Raw genomic sequence first — 12,612 nt, 5'->3', positions numbered from 1 at the left:
TATTCACCATGTTGTTGTGTTTCATACAGCAGCTATGAGAGTTGTTAATCATGTTGTTGTGTTTCAGACAACAGCTATGAGAGCTGTTCATCATGTTGTTGTGTTTCAGACAGCAGCTAGGAGAGCTGTTAATCATGTTGTTGTGTTTCAGACAGCAGCTAGGAGAGCTGTTAATCATGTTGTTGTGTTTCAGACAGCTGCTATGAGAGCTGTTCATCATGTTGTTGTGTTTCAGACAGCAGTTAGGAGAGCAGTTAATCATGTTGTTGTTTTTCAGACAGCAGCTAGGAGAGCTGTTCATCATGTTGTTGTGTTTCAGACAGCAGCTATGAGAGCTGTTCATCATGTTGTTGTGTTTCAGACAGCAGCTATGAGAGCTGTTCATCCTGTTGTTGTGTATCAGATAGCAGCTAGGAGAGCTGTTAATCATGTTGTTGTGTTTCAGACAACAGTTATGAGAGCTGTTCATCATGTTGTTGTGTTTCAGACAGCAGCTATGAGAGCTGTTCATCCTGTTGTTGTGTATCAGACAGAAGCTAGGAGAGCTGTTAATCATGTTGTTGTGTTTCAGACAACAACTATGAGAGCTGTTCATCATGTTGTTGTGCTTCATACAGCAGCTATGAGAGCTGTTAATCATGTTGTTGTGTTTCAGACAACAGCTATGAGAGCTGTTCACCATGTTGTTGTGTTTCAGCAGCAGCTATGAGAGCTGTTCATCATGTTATTGTGTTTCAGAAAGCAGCTATGAGAGCTGTTCACCATGTTGTTGTGTTTCAGACAGCAGCTATAAGAACTGTTTGCCATGTTGTTGTGTTTCAGACAGCAGCTATGAGAGCTGTTCATCATGTTGTTGTGTTTCAGACAGCAGCTATGACAGCTGTTAATCATTTTGTTGTGTTTCAGACAGCAGCTAGGAAAGCTGTTTACCATGTTATTGTGTTTCAGACAGCAGCTATCAGAGCTGTTCACCATGTTGTATTTTAGACAGCAGCTATGAGAGCTGTTCATCATGTTATTGTGTTTCAGACAGTAGCTATGCGAGCTGCTGTCATCATGTTATTGTGTTTCAGACAGCAGCTATGAGAGCTGTTTATCATGTTGTTGTGTTTCAAACAGCAGCTATGAGAGCTATTCACCATGTTGTTGTGTTTCATACAGCAGCTATGAGAGCTGTTAATCATGTTGTTGTGTTTCAGACAACAGCTATGAGAGCTCTTCATCATGTTGTTGTGTTTCAGACAGCAGCTAGGAGAGCTGTTAATCATGTTGTTGTGTTTCAGACAGCAGCTAGGAGAGCTGTTAATCATGTTGTTGTGTTTCATACAGCAGCTATGAGAGCTGTTAATCATGTTGTTGTGTTTCAGACAACAACTATGAGAGCAGTTAATCATGTTGTTGTGTTTCAGACAGCAGCTAGGAGAGCTGTTAATCATGTTGTTGTGTTTCAGACAGCAGCGAGCCGTTCATCATGTTGTTGTGTTTCAGACAGCAGCTATGAGAGCTGTTCTTCATGTTGTGTTTCAGACAGCAGCTATGAGAGCTGTTCACCATGTTGTTGTGTTTCAGACAGCAGCTATGAGAGCGAGGACGAGGAAGATTTGCAGGAGATCCTGGAGCAGCTCATCAAGGAGAACGAGAAACTGGAGGTAAAAAACGGGGGGGGGGGTAACCACTAGGTGGGCTGTAGCCTGTGTGAGAAACTGGAGGTAAACAACTGCGGCTGGTGTGTTACCAGAAGGTGGGATGTAGCCTGTGTGAAAAAATGGAGGTTAACTACAGGTTTCACTATAATTTTACTTTCCAACAAATCACGGTCGTATAATTATAATGCTCAAACAATAGACATGTCATGCACACAGCTATGCACTCTGTAAATCTTGTGTGCCCCCATCGTGTATGGTATTTGTCATCGAGTTACCTTCCCCTGGTATGGTATTAGTCATCAAGTTACCTTCTCTGGTATTGTATTTTTCGTCGAGTTACTTCCCGTGGTGTTATTTTTCGTCGAATGACTTCCCCTGTTATGGTGTGTTTCAGTGTGAGAACTCTGAGGTGTGCACGAACATCCACAAGGAGCGCATGATCTGCCTGGACGTGAAGGTGCAGATAGGCCTACTGCAGCAGAAACACGCCCGCAGGACCGCCACCAGCGACCCCGCCCGGGAGATAGACTCACTCATAGAGTTTGACTGACCAAACTTTGTGTCATTTTAAAGCATGTAATCCTGAAAGTTATTTCATCTTGACGCGAGGATTTCAACCTGTTATAACATACGTCCATTCGCATTGTAAAGCGGACATATCGATATGTAGACATTGGTGCAATAAATAGTGTGTATTAGTATGAGTGTAATATGTGTACTGTGTATCAAGTGTATACTTTGTTACTACATGAAGCATTTAAGTTATGTATAGTTGTAAATAACCTTGTTTTGTATTATTGTCAATATTTATAAATATATAATAAGTGTCAATAAAGTCATAACTAGTGTTAGTTTTTTCTTGACTATTACCGGTAGTTAATTTAAGAGATAAACAGACAGACAGTCAGTTTATTAAGACTTCTACAACAATGCATCGTCTTTACACTCACATATGCACGTGATTTTCTGTCACGTAAAATGGTATAACAACAAACATTACATGACATTAAGTAGTCGTTTAAGAATGCAAATACAAATAAACACACTCGATGGCAAGAACACATACATGCGGTATTGAAATTTATTAAACAGTTTAAGAATAGCATTTTTGTATTATGACTAATGCTGCTTTAATATATTTACATACATTACTGTTTTGTCACATGAAACGAATGACTAGTGGACTTTATATACAGACGGGTTGATTTGAAATATACGGCAAATATATTTGTTCTTAGATCAGTTTAGCAGCGGCATGTACATATACAATGGCAGTCGTCTTCTAAATCAGAGTCATTACAACATAAACAATACCGTTCCGTCCGTGGTATGTATTCTGAGCGTATCTGCCCGTTTGGACTCACAGCGAGTGGGCCCACACGTAATCTTACAAACAATAAGCGCAGACGCCTTGATACATTAAGCGCCGACGTCTTGTAAACAATAAGCGCAGACGTCTTTTACATTTAAATGAGTCGAGTTCTGAGAAAACTGAGCATAATGCATGTGGTAAAGTGTCGTCCCAGATTAGCCTGTGCAGTCCACACAAGCTAGTCATGAAGGACACTTTCCGCTTTTATGACATTTTTCGTTTCAATGAAGTCCCTTCTTAGCAAAAATCCAATTTAGGCGGAAAGCGTCGTCCCTGATCAGCCTGTGCAGACTACACGGGCTAATCTGGGACGACACTTTACACACCTGCATTATGCCCAGTTTTCTCAGAACACGACTCAAATATTCTTCCTATTCCAAAGAGGGTTTGAAAACTGTGTGCCTATATAATACAGAACTGCTATTCATTTTAGCATACCACTCCTGTTTAAAGTTGTCAGCAGGTCTACATTTAAACTCTCTAATAAAACTTCACGTGCGCACCGTTTGGATTTTCAAATACATAATCAAATTCAAAATTATTTTACATATTCTTTACATTTGAGACCCAATTTTTATAACCTTTAGCACAAGGGTTAAAGCTTGTTTGTATGTAACGTTAATGTTAGTATGTTCATTGTTGATTATTTTACGCCAATAAATAAAGCCAATAAATAGAATTTCACGATACTTGTTCTATACATAAACAGCGACATTGCATGTATTTGTTTTAACTTATAGGAATAGTTTACAAAAAAAATATTTAACCTTATTCTCCAAAACTATTATAACCGAATATATACTGCAGGTTTGATAGTTTATTGAAATATTCACGTTCAAAAGAAATTCTAAACTACACGAAGTAATGGAATTGCTCGATTATCAGATGACATTTATGAGAATCTTTATATTGGGGACTCCTGAAATAGGTGAAATACTATGAAAGCCTCGTTAACTATGAGATGTATTACTATGAAAGCCTCGTTAACTATGAGATGTATATGAAAGCCTCGTTAACTATGAGATGTATTACTATGAAAGCCTCGTTAACTATGAGATGTATTACTATGAAAGCCTCGTTAACTATGAGATGTATTACTATGAAAGCCTCGTTAACTATGAGATGTATTACTATGAAGCCTCGTTAACTATGAGATGTATTACTATGAAAGCCTCGTTAACTATGAGATGTATTACTATGAAAGCCTCGTTAACTATGAGATGTATTACTATGAAAGGCCTCGTTAACTATGAGATGTATTACTATGAAAGCCTCGTTAACTATGAGATGTATTACTATGAAAGCCTCGTTAACTATGAGATGTATTACTATGAAAGCCTCGTTAACTATGAGATGTATTACTATGAAAGCCTCGTTAACTATGAGATGTATTACTATGAAAGCCTCGTTAACTATGAGATGTATTACTATGAAAGCCTCGTTAACTATGAGATGTATTACTATGAAAGCCTCGTTAACTATGAGATGTATTACTATGAAAGCCTCGTTAACTATGAGATTTATTACTATGAAAGCCTCGTTAACTATGAGATGTATTACTATGAAAGCCTCGTTAACTATGAGATGTATATGAGTCTCGCTCTGGGAACTGAGGCATAATGCATGTGCGTAAAGTGACGCCTCAGATTAGCCTCGTGCTGTCCGAACAGGCTAAGCACTGACGACACGGGCCGCCTAAATTGGATTTTCGTTAAGAAGTGTCCATCAAACGATATATTCAATAGGAGCGGAAAGTGCTGTCCCTGATAAAGCTGTGCGTAATGCACAGGCCATTATGAGCTGCCACTTCATGAACACGCATTAAACCCCGTTTTCCCAGAACGATGCACATATGTGTGCTACTCGTACCCAGCTGTGAAGGGCTGTGCACCGCTAGCTGCCTACGGTCACTTTCTCATGGCGGCACCTGGCCGCCTTTTGTCATCACCATCCTGCGCGAGTAATTAAGACATTCTATGCATTCTTTAAATACCTAACCAAGTGCCTCATCAAAATGATTTGATATTTCATTCATAAGTAGATGAATCGACAGCTCGCTGTTCAGTCTGAAATTTCATTCCGTTATTAGAGTTGCGTTCAATCGCTGTATTCACGGCCTGTTCGCCACAATGGAAACAACTCTGGTGTGGTGCTCTAGCCTCACAGGTCAGGTTACACGCTACTATGAATGCGGATAGATCCAGAGCACCAGGCGAGGTCGGTGGTTAGGGCGCACGTTTCTGAGCTGCTTGAGCCGCCAGGTGGCCCGGCTAACCGTTTACGGTTTGTGGTTGCGCAAAAAAACGCCCGTTCGTCTTAAATGGACGTATTCTTAGATTTTCGTATTTAAAAAAACAAACTCATTGAATAATTAAATAGAAAATATAGCCTTTTCCTGTATTAGTCTGATTGACATATGTACACATAAAGTGCTCTACCACTTGTAACACATTTATGAACCATCTATTAACACAACTAATAGATCACATTTTGGTGGTTACTGTGTGCGGTTACAGAGAATTATGTGTTTCTTTAAGTTTTAACTGTTGGAGCTATTTGTTATTGAAACCACGACTTTTCAACTGCTGGTCCGTCTATACAAACAATTAACAGGTAATGTGATGTCTGTGAGCATAAACATTCACTTACGTGTGAACAAAAATGATGTCATTGGCGATATTCGAGGGGCAAAGAATGCGATAGGCCTAAAACCAGGTATATATAAAGTCATGTTCTGGAGAAACTGGCTTCATGCATGTGCGTAAAGTGTCATCCTATATTAGCCTGCGCAGTCCACGCAGACTAATCAGGAATGACACTTACTTTCCGCATATACTTTGAAGAGACCTTGAAACAAACAAAATCAATAAAGCGGAAAGTGTCTCCCCTGATTAGAGTGTGCGGACTCACGTGCTAATCTGAACACGTTAAGCACGTGCACTTAGACCAGTTTTCACAGAATAAAGATCATAAGGGAATTCCATTGCGTAGCAAAACATGCGCGTGCGAAAAAAAATAATATATTACTGGTCTCTGAGATAAAGAATGGTATCCTATTTTAGACAACTTTTTTTAAAAATAATAATGTTTGAAAAATTAGTTAACTCCTTCAGTGCTGACTTCCACATCGGAATAACTCTGATCGCTGTACCTTGGTGTACGGCTGTGTTTAAATGTTTCATGTTTCAGTAACTTGCGGTTACAGTTATTCACAATCATGACAATGTCTTCATTATCGCCCCTTCCCGCCCCGTTGGCGCACGCACAATACACCTATTAGAGAATAATTACCGCTACGGGGGAGACTGTTGGTTTTGCATTTGATTCCGATGTTTAATACACCGCATAAACAACTGATTGCTCGAACGGGAGAGACATAATGATGTAACTTAACGATTGTGGACCGATTAACAAATAAATATTTGTCAAGAATTGCATTTTCTGAAATGTAAAAAGCTTTAAACCCTTCAGTTGAGGAGTGAAGAACGAGTAAGTGTGCTTCGTATACTGTTCCATTCGTTTCCATTCGTCTCCGTTCGAATTCTGATGTAAATTTTTATTAACCCATTTATGCCTAGCGTCTAGAAAAAAGGCATTGGCAAACAGCGTAGACCCTGATGAGACGCCGCATGATGCGGCGTCTCATCAGTGTATGCGCTGTTTGCTTTAAAGGAATTTCTGTAAGAAATATTCTATATATGGAAATACATATACTAGACATCCCTAATTTTGGAAATAAATTGATCCAATTTAGAAGGATGGGAGAGTCCACTAGGCATAAATGGGTTAATGCACTATGGTTTGAAAACTGAACTACGACATAACGGTGGACACTTACTCGTTTTGTTTTCAGAGTGTATCAAAGTACCTTGGCGTGAGAGTGTTTTTAATATCCGTGTTATTTCGTGGCGACGTGCAAGAGTCGCCGACATTTCGTCCTTATGATCCTCACTTGTAGGCGCTCCTTTAATACGTGTAATTATAGCCGCGGACAAATTGGACGATTGTGTTTTCATTTATTTAAACAGTAATTACATCAACTTTAAGAAGATCAAATTTAAATTGGATTTTACTGAATACTGAATCCCTTTTGGATATTTGCTCAAAAGCACACCGCGTCACCTGTTAATTAGTACGTCGAGTTTCTTTAAGTACATTGAAGTTATCATTTATATATTTATCCTTTGATGTTTTAAGTACATATGCTTTAAGTCGCGACCAGCGCAGTTTCTCTCGCGGCGACACGGGCTCTTCCCATGGCAAACGGGCGACATATCACTCTCCGTACAGTTCCCCTCGAACAGGACGCGCCGCCCGACGGCCGTCTGCGGACAGTTACGAAATTTCGCGCAATAATACTAGAATTAGTTGTAACCCCCTCGGTGATGTGACTGTTTCAGCGTACCGGGTGACCTTTTTGTAAATTCTGTAAGTTGTAAATTCTTTAAATAATCAGAATTTTCCGATTTTTTGTTTACGTTATTATCTTTGATTTAGATTTTTATATCTGATCTTAAAGTGTTGCGTTTACAATGCGGAGGTTGATCGATTAGATGTGTTCGTGAGAACTCAACGCGCCTGTTTGTTTTTGCCTCACGATGCACTCGTTCACCCCACGACCCGTGTATCGCGCGGACAAACCGTTTTCACGGGTTTACGGACTTTCATTGATGACGGCGATCCCGGGCTGTGTCCTAAGCACGCTCCATTGGTTCCCGCTGATTACATCGAGATTGTGAGAGCTGATTGGAGCCCGGCTACATTCACGCACGCAATTAGCTTGTTATTTCACTCGCGAATAACTAAAATACGAACAATATATGAACCCGAAAAAATATCACTGAATCATCTTGAAAATATAACGGGTATCGGTTGTTTCCGTTACTTCATTGAAATGATGAAATACGTGCGTTGTATAGCTGTATTCTCATGTATTCTCTGTATGCTCATAATCCATCGTTGCATTATTTAGGATTCATTTCCAGGTGTTAAAGCGTTTATAAAAATGAGTCGCGCTCTGAGAAAACTGGGCATTATGCATGTGCGTAAAGTGTCGTCCAAGATTAGCCTGTGCAGTCCGCACAGGCATATCAGGGACGACACTTTCCGCCTAAAATGGATTTTCGAGTAGAAACTAAGAGACTTCCTTTTAACGAAAAATGCCATAAAAGCGGAAAGTGTCGTCCCTGATTAGCCTGTGTGAGCTGCACAGGCTAATCTGGGACGACACTTTACGCACATGTATTAAACCCAGTTTTCTCAAAACAAGACTCAAATTATCGGCGTAAAGTTTACAAATCGCTTAATAAGATCGTTCTTATCTAACTATCCACGTTTCTGAGTATGGTCATATGTGACATTGAATACCATGAGGCTAATAGCCGTGTGAAAAAAAGAATGTTCAGATGACATTGCAACCCCAATGTCGTATAATTATCATCAGCTAAGATCCCAGTGTTATAGAATGTTCAAACGGTTCGGTTCCAGTTGTCGAATTATCAAATCCTACGAGCCCAATGCGATACAATGATAAGAGACCACACTTCCAGTGTAAAAGACTGGTAAGGTATCACAATCCCAGTTTTATAGACTGGTAAGAGACCACACTCCCAGTTTAAAAGACTGGTAAGATACCACAATCCCAGTGTAAAAGACTGGTAAGAGACCACACTTCCAGTGTAACAGACTGGTAAAAGACCACAATCCCAGTGTAATAGACTGGTAAGAGACCACAATCCCAGTGTAAAAGACTGGTAGGAGACCACAATCCCAGTGTAATAGACTGGTAAGAGACCACAATCCCAGTGTAATAGACTGGTAAGAGACCACAATCCCAGTGTAAAAGACTGGTAAGGAGACCACAATCCCGGTGTCATAGACTGGTAAGAGACCACAATCCCAGTGTAAAAGACTGGTAGGAGACCACAATCCCAGTGTAATAGACTGGTAAGAGACCACAATCCCAGTGTAAAAGACTGGTAAGAGACCACACTCCCAGTGTAACAGACTGGTAAAAGACCACAATCCCAGTGTAATAGACTGGTAAGAGACCACAATCCCAGTGTAAAAGACTGATAGGAGACCACACTCCCAGTGTAATAGACTGGTAAGAGACCACATTCCCAGTGTAATAAACTGGTAATAGACCACAATCCCAATGTAATGGACTGGTAATAGACCACACTCCCAGTGTAAAAGACTGGTAAAAGACCAATATATTAGTGTAATCGAATGGTTAGATGACACTATCCCAGTTCATAGATAATGGTTAGAGGCCACTATCCCAGTGTCATAGAATGGTTAGAGGCCAATATCCCAGTTCATAGACTAGTTAGAGGCCACTGGTCCAGTGTCATAGAATGGTCAGAGGTTACTGGCCCAGTGTCACAGAATGGCTAGTCGCCAAGATCTAAGTAAATAGAATGGTCAGAGGCCAAATCTCAGTTCATGGAATGATGAGAGGCTAAATCTCAGTGTCATAGAATGGTTAAAGGCCACTATCCCAGTGTCATAGAATGGTTATAGGTCAAGATCCCAGGGGAAAGAATAGTTAGAGGCCACTGGTCCAGTGTCATAGAATGGTTAGAGGCCAAGATCCCAGTTCAAAGAATTGTTAAAGGCCACCACTATACCAGTGTCATAGAATGCTTAGAGGCCAAGATACCAGTTCATAGAATGGTTAGGGCCAAGATTCCAGTTAATAGAATGGTTAGAGGCCACATTCCCAGTGTCATACAATGGTAAGAGGCCAAGATCCCAGTTCATAGAATGGTTAGAGGCCATGATCCCAGTTCATAGAATTGTTAGAGGCCAAGATTCCAGTAAATAGAATGGTTAGAGGCCATGATCCCAGTGTCATAAAATAGTTAGAGGCCAAGATACCAGTTCATAGAATAGTTAGAGGCCAAATCCCAGTTCATAGAATGATTAGAGGCAACTGGCTTAGTGTCATAGAGTGGTAAGAGGCCAAGATCCCATTTCAAGGAATAATAAGAGGCCATAATCCCAGTTCATAAAATAATTAGAGGCCAAGATCCCAGTAAATAGAATGGTTATATGCCATGATCCCAGTTCATAGAATGGTTAGAGGCCAAGATCCAAGTTCATATAATGGTTAGAGGCCACGATCCCAGTGTCGTAGAATGGTTAGAGGCCATGACCCCAGTGTCATAGAATGGTTAAAGGCCAAGATCTTCTTGCCATAGAATGGTTAGAGGCCAAGATCCCAGTGTCATAGAATGGTTGGAGGCCAAATCCCAGTGTCATAGAATGGTTAGAGGCAAAGATCCCAGATCATAGAATAGTTAGTAGGCATAAATTAGCGGCGTAAATAATTCCATTCCTCTTATACCTTTTAGAGTGGATTTACAGCAGGCGCAAAGATGAAAGTTCTTTTAGAGTGGATTTACAGCAGGCGCAAAGATGAAAGTTACAAAAAATTACGCTATAGTGTGTTGTAGAAGCAAGTATTTGTGTGTGAAATGTTATCTACATCCACCTGTGTGTTTCCTTGATTTTAATCGGGCTTGGTCCGTTACACAAGATTATCGCACTTAAAAAGTCGGCATTTTGATCCGTACGTTTATTGATGTCAGCCAATAATCCTGGGATTTTAGGTTTTCAGATTTCTTAAGTGATATTTTCATTATGAATTTTTACTTAACCTTTTTCTGTTTAAATTTAAACCTATATCAATCAAGCTTGTTGAAACACCTCTGGATTCATTTGGAAGCCTTTATTGGGATATATTTAGGTTTATTGGGACGCATGTGAGTTTATTGGGACACATGTGAGTTTATTGGGACGCATGTGAGTTCATTGCGACACATTTGGGTTCGTGACTTAAAGAAGATCAGTACGTGTACCAAGATTGTTCATATTAACTCGGGACCTCAAGTCTGCATGGCGAACGCCGTGAAATTGAAAACAGTGTGCCACTCTGATTCCATTGTAATGTTGTCATTGAAACCGCATTGCAATGTTATAGTTGTCATTGACCACTTTGCCATTTTGATATCGTTCTTGAATCCTTTGTTTCATTTTAAATTTGTTCTTGAATTCATTGTGTCATTAAAAGATCGTACTTGTATTTTTATTATAGCATATATAAAAGAAATATGGGCTTCCATCCTGTGGCACAAAATGTAAAAGACAACTGGACGTGTTGCTATTTTCGGAAAATGCTGATACTGTAGTTATACTTATAATTTTCATTCAAGATTTGATAAAAAAAAAATATTTAAAAAAGTAACATAGTAGCGCTGAGACACTGCTGCTCAACATATGAAAGGCGTGTTGAAATTTATTTTAGCAACGATCTAGGAAAACGGGGATTAATGCATGTGCAAAAAGTGTCGTCTTAGATTGTACTATTATCCCGGACGACACTTTCCACCTTTTATGGCATTTTTCATTTGAAGAAAGTCGCTTCTGAACAAAAATTCAGTCAAGGCGGAAAGAGTCGCAAATTTGACCTTGCAGGAAAACACTTTACGCACGTGCATTTAGCCTTTTATTCGTGTTACTTGTGTTCGAAGTTTTAGTTAAACATTGCACTCGGTATCCGTATCACATTTGTACAGTGCAATCCAATTAACTCTTGAAATGTTAAACTTGTGTGATTTATATATTCTACAACCGACCAAACCGTTCAATAAACGTTGCTTGTTAAACACTTATAACTTAACAATTAACGCACCGCGCATATATGATTTATTGTATTGTTTTCATACAAACATGTAAATTGCAACGTCTTACTACTGTTGTTTATTTAAAATTTGTATAACAGTGGATTATTTATACGTGTCTTAAAGTACAAAACGAACCGTATTCACTTATAACGAACTTAAATGAAAATTATGAATTCAATGCAATCGATTTTTCATTCATAAAATATGTAGTTAATCTCTATCACATATTTGTTATTTGATGGGCGCATTAAGTACTTAAAGGGTGAATGGTATTTTGGTGGCCAACACAAATAATTATGACGCGCATTTTCTTTCATCTTAAAAGCATAAATGCACGGCCGATACAGTTTGGCTGAAGTTTCAACACGTACAGATATTTTGGTGGCATAGTTCGTATTATCATCGTCAGTATAGTCATCTATAGGCACTATCATTATCAACATCCTTTTTCATTAAATGCTTTATATTGATAAATGTAAAAATTGGATCTAAAAAGCTCCAGTAAAAATAACAAGAATAATATTAAAGAAAGAAAAACACAACCCTCAACAGGGCTCGTACCACAGAACCCTGGAGTAAAAGTCTATTGCTTAGACCACTCTGCCATCCGTGCTCATACAATGAGAGATGAATTTTATACTTTATATAAGCAATCCTCGTAGTATTTTAAAATATAAGGACAACAACAGAACTCTCCAAATCATTCAATCGTTTTGCGTTGCAACGCTTTATAATTTTCAGGTTTTTAAATCGTCAAAAGATGCATATAATGGATATTTTAGAGCATGGTTAATGTTCAGTTTTACTGTTTTTTTCACAAATATCATAACTACAACGAAAATTTTCGAATTTCAAACATTTTTGTCATTTAGTCAATTTACCCACACGTGAAAATGCCTCTTTA

At 39.1% G+C, this 12,612-nt stretch overlaps 1 protein-coding gene across 4 annotated transcripts in view; it reads left to right on the top strand.

Moving 5' to 3' along the window:
• The window catches only part of LOC127847735 (ralA-binding protein 1-like), a 67,107-nt gene extending 64,613 nt beyond the window's left edge, over positions 1-2,494 (top strand). For all 4 annotated transcript variants that reach the window (XM_052379832.1, XM_052379830.1, XM_052379831.1 and 1 more), the window contains 2 exons: positions 1,570-1,649; positions 2,041-2,494. In XM_052379832.1, the coding sequence (XP_052235792.1) occupies positions 1,570-1,649; positions 2,041-2,196 (236 nt within the window). In that variant the 3' untranslated portion in view covers positions 2,197-2,494. The remainder of the gene's footprint in view (positions 1-1,569; positions 1,650-2,040) is intronic.
• Positions 2,495-12,612: the final 10,118 nt, after the last annotated feature.

The sequence above is a fragment of the Dreissena polymorpha genome, chromosome 10 (assembly GCF_020536995.1).
Source record: "Dreissena polymorpha isolate Duluth1 chromosome 10, UMN_Dpol_1.0, whole genome shotgun sequence".
NCBI lineage: Eukaryota > Metazoa > Mollusca > Bivalvia > Myida > Dreissenidae > Dreissena > Dreissena polymorpha.
Note: the sequence above shows the minus strand (reverse complement) of the source record. Positions and strands in the feature narration are given on the sequence as shown.